At 62.2% G+C, this 10,519-nt stretch overlaps 1 protein-coding gene across 4 annotated transcripts in view; it reads right to left on the reverse strand.

Annotated features, from left to right (window-relative positions):
• Window positions 1–5,401: 5,401 nt before the first annotated feature.
• DNAJC5 (DnaJ heat shock protein family (Hsp40) member C5) overlaps window positions 5,402–10,519 on the reverse strand; it is a 38,855-nt gene continuing 33,737 nt past the window's right edge. For 3 of the 4 annotated variants that reach the window (XM_081832396.1, XM_081832398.1, XM_081832397.1), the window contains exons 4-5: window positions 10,255–10,426; window positions 5,402–9,875 (exon numbers count right to left, since the gene is read on the reverse strand). In XM_081832396.1, coding sequence (XP_081688522.1) covers window positions 9,772–9,875; window positions 10,255–10,426 — 276 coding nt within the window. In that variant the 3' untranslated portion in view covers window positions 5,402–9,771. Of the gene's footprint in view, window positions 9,876–10,079; window positions 10,182–10,254; window positions 10,427–10,519 lie in introns of all 4 variants that reach the window. The other variant, XR_014148998.1, reaches the window with a different exon arrangement.

Genomic DNA, 10,519 nt, shown 5'->3' on the forward strand with positions numbered 1-10,519 from the left:
CCTGGTCAGAACCTCGCCTTATGAGCGGCAGAACAGGCGTTCCTGGTCCCGCACTGGGCTTTCCCTGTAGTCCAGGCTCAGTGTCAGGTTTAGGAGGACAGAGCTGGGGCCCACAGCTTCTGGCTCTGCTAGGTGGGCCACTTGGTGGCCCCCTGGCCTGGACCTAGGGCTCTGGATCTCAAGAGGGAGCCTCTGCAGCCATCCACCACCCCCGCCCCCACCACGTGTTTGTGCTGTCAGGAAACCCAGGGGAAATCAGTGTGTGGGCGGCTGTAGGAGGGAGTGAAGCCTTGGTCCCTACCACTGGCAAGAGCCCCACTTTTAGGGGAGATGGCCACACAGCGTCCGTGGGCCAGCCATGCTGTTCAGGGCCAGAAACCCACCTCCAGCCCTGTCTTCATTGCTTCTGGGCTCGAGGACAAAGGCAGGCTTCTCTGGCTCCCTCCAGACAGCCTGTCTGTGGCAGGCCTGCCTGGGTAGGGTGTGCATGAGGCAGACCCCTGGGCTGCTGGGGATGGGCTGTCAGGCACCCCCAGTCTCCCTACTCCTCTGTTGTCCAGACCTGTGTCTTGCCTCTTTCCTGCCCTCCTGGTCTCCTTGGTCCCCCCCTCACCAAAGGCCATGTCATGGAAAAGCTTGTGGGGGCGGGGACAGGAAGTCACTGGGTGGGGGCCAGGCCAAGGGCAGGCAGATAAAGGCAAGAGGCTTGTCCAAGGGGTGGCCAGACACCAGGGGCAGAGAATCATCACAGGGCCCAGAGGTCAGCAGGAGGGGCTTCTCCTGCCCAAGCTGGTGAGTGGACCCCTCTCCCATGTTCCAGAGCCCCCACTTACTCTGCCATTCTCGTGCTGTGTGCTGGGAACCTGGCCGGGCCCTGCTTGGGAGGGGTGCTGGGGCCCTGAGGCTAGGAAGATGCCTTTCTGTCAAGCCAGGTCTTCCCAGATAAGGGACAGTTAATCAGGGGCCAGGGAGGGGCTAGGTCATTCCCTGGAGGCCTCCCCAGAGTCCAGCTAGGCGCTGACCAGCTCCCCGAGATAAACCAAACCCACACATGCACATGCATGTACCAACACACACACACACACATCTCACATGCTGTGGCACACAGATTCAGCTGAAAGGAAAGGGCCCAGCTGCCCCCATCCAACTCGGCCACCAGCCCCTGGGGGGGACAACACTGGGGGCCTAGGGCAGAATTGGGAGGCAGGAGGCCTGAACCAGAGGATCTGCCCCCTCAGGCTGTAGTCCGCTCATCCAAGGCAGCTTGGGGAGGTTAGGCCACAGGCTAGGGGACTTCTTGAGCCCATTTCCTGCCAGGCCCCTGTGGCGGTGGTAGAAGTGGGTCACTTTCCAAACAGCACAGGGAGAGGGGTTTCAGGATGCCAATGAAAGGGAGCAATGCCTCCAGCCCCTGGGAGCCTCCTAGTCCCAGAGATAGGACCAGAACCAAGGTCCAAGACCCTCCTGGGGTAACACTCAACACAGCTTACTAGATACATCAAGGGATTCCAGTCTGGGCAGGCTTGGGCCTTTCTCTCCAGGGATGGACAAGCCCATCCCTAGGAAACTCTCTGGCGGACTGACTGGGGGCTGGGAGCCAGGTGGCCCTTGGGCTGCCTTTCTGGGCATCTGGGCTCCTCTGGGGCCCAGCAGAGGCTGGGGGGAGGGGCGGGGCAGGCGCCTGGGGGAGAAGTTGAGGGGAGCTGGGAAAATGGAGCTACAGCCTGGACATACCCTCAGAGCTTGATAGGGGGAGAGGTGGGGGCGGTGCAGACCACCCTATACCTAGTCCAGAAGCTCCCACGATGCACCCACCTGCTGAGGGCTTCACTCGCCGTCCCTGGGCAGTGCCTCCAGGACTGTCCAGCCTGAGAATGGTGTCTCCAGGGTCAATCTCAGGTTCGTCAGCCTGTGAGGTGCTACCCCTTTCCCCAGCAGCGGCCGCCATAAAGCGGTAAGGGAAGCTCAGGCGCGCCCTGGCCAGGAGATGGGGCCCCAGACCCAGCGCTGGGCACATATGGTTGTCATGCTGAGTGGAGCAGGTCAAGCAGGCTGTCATCAGTAGGGGCTGGGGGCTGGCGTGGCCTGGGGAAAGACTCCAACCCTCCTGGGGCCTCAGCAGGGGCCGCCTGGAGCCCAGACGCATCCTGGAAGATGCCCAGATTCCTGGACCCCAAATGCTCCAGGGTGAATCCTGGGAAGAGGGCAGGAGACGGTCAGAGACAACACAGGAGGTTGGGGACTTTCGGGCTCACCAAGATGGAGCTGGGGGTTTGGTCTGAGCAGGAGATTCAGAGGTAGGAAGGGGCAGGGCAGGGGTGAGCGGGTGGATTTGGGCTGGGCTTGGGTTAGAAGAGCAAGAATGGCGTAATTCGCACATGGAGGTGCACGGGGACCCACTCTTCGACCGCCACAGGCTGGGGCCAGAGGAAGGGCTGGGGTGGGAGCTACACCGACTTCACGAGCGACACATCCGGGGTCGGCTTGCGGGCCGGTGGGCCTGGCTCCGGGCGCAGGTCCTCAGGCTCCTCTGGTCACCACCCTGCTTCCAGCGGGGGCCCAAGATCCGCCCCAGCGTCGAGTGGCCGGGGTGGAGCTAGCGCCGGCCCTGTCCCTCCCGGATCTCCCCCGCCCCCCACTGCGCCCCCCACTGCGCCCCTGAGTCCCGGCGCGGGCGGAGCCGCCGAGGGAGCGCCCCGACCACGACCCGGCCGGCCCGGGACCAGGAGCCTGGACGGAGAGGGGCCCTCACGGGGGCGAGCGGGCAAGGGTGGAGGGGGCCGCGGCCTCGGAGACCCCGGGAGCTGTGCGGAGAGGGGGTGGGGTACCGGGGTGCTGAGCAGGGTCTGAGTAGGAGCAGAGGGTCCCTTTGAAGCAAGAGAGAGCCCGGTGTCCGCGACTTGGCGGGTCCTTCCCGCCGGGGCCTTCCCCTCCGGCTCGGGGCCGGGGACGCCTCCAGACCCGGCGGCCCGCCTCCCGCGTCCTGCCCGCGCTGGTCTCGGCGCCGGGGGGCCCCGGGGCCGCGCGAGGGTCTCTCGGGGAGTGGGGAGTGGCAGCCGTGGCCGTGTTGAGCCAGAGGAAGTTCGCGCATGGCCTTGGTGCCCTGGGTCCCAAGACCCCTGCCCCCGCCGCGCCCCGTGCGCCCCCTCTAGCTTGTGTCGTAAGTGGTTTCAAATGGTGACGGAGCTCGCGGCGGCGGGCAAGCCCCCCACCTCTCCTGGCAAGCCACGCCCCCCGCACCCCAACACCTGCCCCGCGTGGCTTGCCGTTTCCTGGTCGCGCTCCTCGCGGTAGGTGGGGAGCGGGAGGGGGCCGCGCACCTAGGACCCACGTCCGCACATGGCGACCATGACCTCCACCAGGAGCCCAGAGTTCCCAGACTGGCCGTGGGGGTGTGGACTTCGGGAATCTCCCCGTAGTGCCATTCAGCCCCCCGCCCACGGTCCCCTAGATCAGGGGTACAGGTGTTGGGGCCCTGGGCCTGGGGGAGGAGCGAGGTCCCATCGCCCACCACCCTGAATGCCCATCATTAATTAAGGCTTGGTGTTAGTTCCTATTTCCCTGTGAGATTCCCATAGAGAGCAAGGTCTGAGAAGCCTGAGGAGGAGAGGAGGGGCCTTCCCACTCTGTGGACAGCCAGCCACCAAGGCAGTCTGGGGGCGCCTGTGCCCTGGGGACACCCCGCGGCAGCCCAGCCCTAGTCAGCGGCAAAGAACTGAAAACCCATGTCCTCAATGAGCAGGGCCAGCAAGCACCTGCCCTCAATTCCCAGGATGATGCTGTACAGCAGCCGAATAAACTAGACCTAGATGGGGGGCGATTGCTTGGAAAAACCTACGCGGAATGAAAATTCATACTGACCCAGTACAGTGTAGTACTCTTTATGCAAGACTTTAGAGATCAATAAAATCAGGAATGAACTAGGATCTGTGGATGCTGACACCGGCCGGCTGGAGGGGACACTGGGTAGGGGAGGGACATGCAGGTCTTCACTGTAGGCCATTCTCTTCTTCATGGAAGATCCAAGTCACACTAGTCCCTATGTCCTAGATGAAGGGTTTCCTTCAAGGTGCTTGTTACATCATTCTTAGTACTTTTATGCTGCTTTTTTTCAAACTATTTCTGTCTTGCCCTGAGTTCAGTCAAGGGAACCGAAGAGCCAGCACCCTGACCCCAGGGGGTCCCAGGTATGAGAGAGACAGTTGCTGAAACGGTGTGGAAAGTGGCACCTGTGGCCTGGGCCACGTGGTCACACCCATGGGGCCCCCTGGGTCTAGGTGTCCTCCCCCACCTAAGGCCAGGGTCAGGCCCCACCCACCCCAGTGTGTGCAGAACCCCCAGGGACACACATGCCCTGAGGCAGGGACAGCATTTCCTGCAAGAGTCCACGACCAGACATTTATCTCAGGGAAGAGAAAAGAGAGGCACAGAAGTGGTTTTAGTGGGGCCAGAAACCCCCGGCTGTGAGCTGCAGAGTCCCCGGCAAGGCCCTGCTCAGCTCTCAGAATCCCCTGGGCGTCATGACCATCCTCCCCTCTGGCCCTCCCAGGGAGATGCTGGGATGCAGTCCCAGCTCATCGCTGGCATGGATGTGACCCCGGCAGACACGACAATCGTGTCCAGCCATGAGGACGCGAGTGTACCCCACACTGATGCCCTGGGTGGAGCAGGCAGTGGGACCACCCCAGGAAGCCCTCCTCCACAGGGTGGACAAGGCTCCGCACGGAGCACAGGCCCAGGCATGAGGGACCCCGCCGTCACCCTTCGTCTACCTTGTGCTACGAGCTGAGGGCAGGCCTGCTGCGTAGCTGAGGGCTCAGGCTCAGGCCGGAGTGCTGTTCCAGATCCCTGCAGCCCGGCGGCCTTATTTCATGCAGGAGGATGGAAGGTGATGCCCGTGTGGGCGGCAGGGATGGTTCCGGGCTGAGGTGGTAGGAGGAGGTAACGATAGGTGGATAGGAGGGGGGGAGCGGAAGCAAGGACCTGTCCCGGGAGGGCTGCAGAACCCACAGTCCAAGCCACCCCGGGCTTACAGGACCCTTTCCTCACTCCACTTGGGGTATTTTTTTTTTTAAGATTTCATTTATTTGAGAGAGAGAGACACAAGCAGGGGGAGTGGGAGAGGGAGAAGCAGGCTTCCTGCTGAGCAGGGAGCCCGATGTGGGGCTTGATCCCAGGACTCCAGGATCATGACCTGAGCCGAAGGCAGATGCTTTAACGACTGAGCCACCCAGGCACCCCTCCACTTGGGGTATTTAGACGATGGAGGTGAAAAGAGAACCTAGGAGGGGCGTTTGTCCACACTTGGGCCAGGCAGGCGGGAGTGAGACCCCTGCCCCTCTGTGCACGACCCCCCCATTTCAAAAGGACTCTGCGGGGGTCACTGAATGAGACACATGCCTGGTTTGCAGTGAAAACATTTATTTTACAACAGTTATCTTTACCTTAAGGTCAACATTCAGACATACGAGATGGAGATCACCAAGGAACCATCCTAACCCTCCAGCCTGGCCCTCAGGGGTGCACATGGGAGTCGGGGTCAGAGGTACACCCACCTAGCATTGCGGGATTCCAGCAACAGGAAGAAACCAGAAACCAGCGCGCACGGACAGTTGCTTGCCATGCATTTGCATTTAGTATTTTAAAACGATGTGTGTGTGTGTGGGTGTATACACACACACACACATATATATTTATTTATTTCAGTGCAAACTGCCTCCCCTCACTTAGCTTGAAACATTGTCCCATTTTCTAGGGAAACAAAATCTACCAAAAGCTACTGCCTGTAGGCCCCTGCACCCAGCCCCTTCCTGCAGGATGGCATTGTGTGGTCCCTCCTCCTTCCCAGTGGACCCCTCCCAAGGCAGACCTGCGGTCAGGACAGAGTCCCCTTTCGAATGCCCTTTGTCATGACCTTTCTGATGCTCAGAAAATTGGTTTTAATGTTTCAAGGGAGGGAAGGGTTTCCAGCCACCTAGATGTCGCAAAAGGACACGCCCCTGGAGGTCAGGTGAGCATGCCGGGTGGGCTCCCAGGGACGACTGTGGCACTTGGGACAGTCGCCCCTCGGCGGCCCCGGCGCCCTTCCCCGGAGAAGGCGCTGCTGGCAGCATGCGGTCACCCCAGTGCAGGCAGGCACCGCGGCCGGCCGTCCACAAAAATCCTACGCATGCACCGGGTCGGCATTTACTTCTGCGCACCCGGCAAAGGAGCCTGCCACCAGGACCCTGTTCTCGAGCCGACTCCCCAAGAAACCCAAGGCCGTCCTGGAGCCGACCGCTGGACAGCAACAGGCACACCCGCTGTGGGGTACACACGGACGTACACACACAGGGACAGCCACTGCCAACACCTACAGCACAGACAATGCCAACCGTGCTCGCAGGGGCAGGACAAGTGTAGCTTCTGCCAATTCCACAGGAGGATTCACAACCAAAGTAACAAGAACAAACAGGGCGGTCCTGTGTCACATGGGCTCACAAATCAGCATGTTGAGAAAGGAAGAAGATCAGCCGCTCTCTCCATACTCACACCTGTCCCTCTGCGGGGCTACGCTGAGAGCCAGGGAAGGACGGGCAGGGCCCCCGAGCTCTGCCTGCGTGCCGGCGCCCACCCCACTTGCTGGCGGCCTCAACCCCAAGGGCCAGGTGCTGGGAGTCCACGCGTCTCCCCAGACCACCAGCTGCACCAGTGGGCACTCCTCCAGCACGAGCTCACCCGATCGGCCCATCTACAGTCAGAACGCACAGCGACAGTCCTGACACGACCTCTCCCCGAGCAGGAGCCTCGTGGCCACGCCAGGTGGCCAACAGTGTGGAAAGGCCACCTGCTCTAAGCACAGCACACTGCGGCTTCTTCCCCCGCGGCACTGACCGGGGAACTAGGAAGGCTCACACACACTGAGCAGTAATATCTAAAGCAGTTTAAAAGTAGAAGAAAGCCAAAGGGAAAACGAAAGAAGACCAACCACATCACTAAGCAGGAACAGAAATGTACACGGCAGCAGACACCAGCAGACACCCCGCAGGGCCCTCCCGTGCTTCCTGCCGGCCACCGGCTGCTCTGGGGGCCCCCTGGGACGAGCCCCGCACTTTGTGACACGGGATGGGCTTCAGCACTCCCTGGCCGCACGTGGCCCCAGCTCCGGGCAGCCTCAGAGTGAGGACCCGGGTGCTCTCACTGCTGCGCGGTGGGCAGGGGGTCGCCCCCACGTGGCCAGTGAACGGGGCACGCCTCCAGACTCAGCAACTCTGCTCACCAGGGAAATACACAGACCACTCAAGAAAAAGGGAAACGCAACCAGGACTGACAGTGAGTACAGCCGACTTTGGAAGGGGCTCCGCTTGGGAATCACCAGGTGGAAATGCCTTCGGGGCCAGGCGGGGAGAGTTCTAGGCCCCCATCTGGATCCTGGGGCCCCTGGGCCTTAGGCAATCATTACCACCATCTTAAGGATTGTTATCATCACTGTCATGATTTATTTAGTTTTTACAAATTCTACAGGAGCCTGGGTTCAACAACCTTCCAGACCTGCCCCTCTCCCAGCACCCTGGTCCCCAGTGGAGCTTCACGTTCTGTCAAGTGGAAGACGCCATCAAGGACTCGCTCGGACACATGTGGTGGGCCTTGAGGTTTCCTGACCACGGAGCTGCAGTGGTCCCCACAGGGGGGAGGCTTGCTACCTGAAGTCCCAGCTTTGAACTTGGTTCTTGACCATTCCAGCGAAAAACAGCTCAGAAAGTAATTTTCAGAAACATCACAAAGGCTGCGTTCTTGTTGCTGTGTTGGGACTGGCCCTGTGGTCTTACCTCCTCCCTTGTGCCGGGTGGGGGGAGGGTGTCAATGGATTCCTTAACCTTTCATGATGTCTGATTTTAGCAAATTATTTCTAATTTAAGATCACAGTGCATATTTTTCCTCTCACTGAATGTCTTCATGATCATTTTAATGAACAAAAACCAAAACCCCCCCCAAAAAAAGGGGGGGGGACCAAACACCTGCCCAAGGACCTGGGAGCGGCTGCAACTGCACCAGCCCGGCCAGAGCCGGCCTCAGCCAGCACTGCGCTCAGAGCCTGTCCACGCTCTGCACGGACACTGCTGCCCCTCCGGCCCCTTCCGGCCAACAAGAACCTGCTCTCGGCACAGCTGTGGGTGGGCAGACAAGGGCTGAGGCCCAGCAGGTGCGCGGGGTGGGGAGCAGGCGGTGGTGGAAACCGTGGGCATCAGGAACATGCTCTGGTGCGTCGGAGCCGACATCGTCGTCCTTGTTCTTCACCTACTGGACACGCGGGAGACATTCAGCAGCGGAACGCTGCTTCCCTCTGCGGAAACCACTTGGGTCTCCGGTGACCTGTGCAGGTCCAACAGGGAGCCACAGCACATCCAGGGCTGCTGGGGGTGTGGGGGCCACTGTGAACTCTGGGCCAGCATGGGCACATCATAACCCGTTTCCTTGTCTCCTGCAGCAGGGGCACCACCCACAAGTTCTGGGACACAGACAAGAAAGACTGACTTCCAACAGTTCACAAAAGGTGCTGCTCAAGACAACGGGCAGTGGGGGGCTCCACGGTCAGGCTGCAGGCTCACAACCCAAGGGCACCAGGCTGTGCCTTTGGTCCAGCTGGTCCTTCCTCCAGGAACCTGTCTCTAGCTCTGCCTGAACCATCAACGGTGACTGAAGGGCACAGGCAATGATGGACAGTGGGGTGGGTAGGAGCCCTGGACAGCACAGAGAAGAGGGCTGTGCTCCCCACGTGTGCTTCCCAGGGCTGCTCAGCCACGCTCCACCAGCAACCTGGACGGTCAGCCCCTCTAACAACAGCACACTGGGCCACTGCTACCATTTGTGGTGCTTAGAGATCCAGAAAGGACCACCAGGCGGCCAGGGGGGCCTGAAGGAATGTGGAGGGTGGCCGAAGGGGAGAGGAGGTGGAGGAATGTGGCCCCATCAATCCAGCTCGTGGCCTGGGGACGTGTGGGAGCCTGGAAGAACCACCTCCCACAGCCTGGCGAGGGAGCATGCTCACAAGACCATGTGACATGGAGACCGAGGCTGCACCCAGGTAGAAAACGTGGTCTTGGGGTCAGTAGAGACTCCCACACTTTCCACAACAAACCTGCCCATGGGAAAAACCCGGCCACAAGGCCAAGCAACCACGGCAAACAGACCCGCACAAACCAACAGCACGGAAACGCCGAGGGCACCGGGCAAAGGGAGGGCACAGCAGCTCCTTCCCGACACTGCGTCCAGAGGCTCTGCCTGTGTGCGCACAGCTGGAGAGCACGGGGTGGCGTCAGACCCCCCAGCTCCCGCCCGGCAGCACCTGCCTCCGGCCCCCACCGACACACGGGAAAGGAGTGTGCTGAGACTCGGGGGGGCTGACACACCCACTCCCGCGCAGCCCGCCCCGCTGGGAGGCACCACGCAGCCGAGGTCGGAGCGGCGAGTGGAAAGCCCCAGGAGGCTCCGCCGTCCGGTTAACGCGGTCACGCCGCCGCACGTCCACAACACAGACATGGAACAGAACCCCATACATGCTATTAAAAAAGAAGGAAACAGAAAAAGAAGAAGAAGACCGTAGCTAACTGCTTTAAATACTGCATGCGACGCACTTCACGTGTGGGGGCGACGGGCGGGCGGGCGCAGAGGTGGGAAGGGCCCCGGTGGGCCGGCAGCTGCCCCCCTCCCCATCTCTGGGACTACGCTCCGTGGTTCTAAGGGTGAAGTGGCCGGGGGCCGAGCTGTCCTCCGTCGCAGCTGCTCCTGGACTTAGTTGAACCCGTCGGTGTGGTAGCTGGGGTGGGAGTCGGCCGTGAGCTGGGTGGTCTCTGTGGCGGACGCGGGCTGTACGACGATGGGCGAGTCTGCGGCCTCTGCAAAGCAAGCACACGGCGCTCGTCGTGTGAGGGCGGCGGCCGTGCCCCGGGCCCAGAGCGGCCCCGGCGACGCCGTCCCTGCTCCGTCGCCGCCGCTCCGCGGGCTCGGAGGCCGGAGGGGCGAGGCTACCTGCGGACCGCCCCCCAGCACACGCCTCCTCCGGCGCCTCAGGTCGCCACCGGCCCTCGGTCCCTCCCCACCTGCTCGGGCGCGCGGGCCGCGTCCGCTTCTCGCTCCGGCGTCCACGTCCGCACCGCAGTCCCCGCCGCCGGCGCGGACACGCCCGCAGCGTCAGTGCCCGCCTGTTTGACGAGACGGGCGACAGGGTTCAGGGCCCGCCCCGCCCCGCCGCGCCCCGGGGCCGCCGGCACTCACCCCGCTCGTCGCACTGCAGCTGCGCCTCCAGGTCCTCGGGGGACACGTAGACGCCGGGGTCGGGGCCGGCGGGCGCGCGCGGCTTGCAGCGGCCGCAGCAGCAGTTGAAGCAGCAGCACAGGCAGCAGCAGCAGTAGCAGCAGCTGAGCACGCCGCACACGGCAAACAGCACCTGCGCGGGATGGAGGGTGGGCGGGGCGCTGAGACTCGGCGGGGGGGTGCTGAGACGCGGGGGCGGGGGTTGAGACTCGGCGGGGGTGGGGCT

Source organism: Leptonychotes weddellii, chromosome 10, assembly GCF_054177405.1.
Source record: "Leptonychotes weddellii isolate Sample4059 chromosome 10, ASM5417740v2, whole genome shotgun sequence".
In the NCBI taxonomy this organism is placed as follows: Eukaryota; Metazoa; Chordata; class Mammalia; order Carnivora; family Phocidae; genus Leptonychotes; species Leptonychotes weddellii.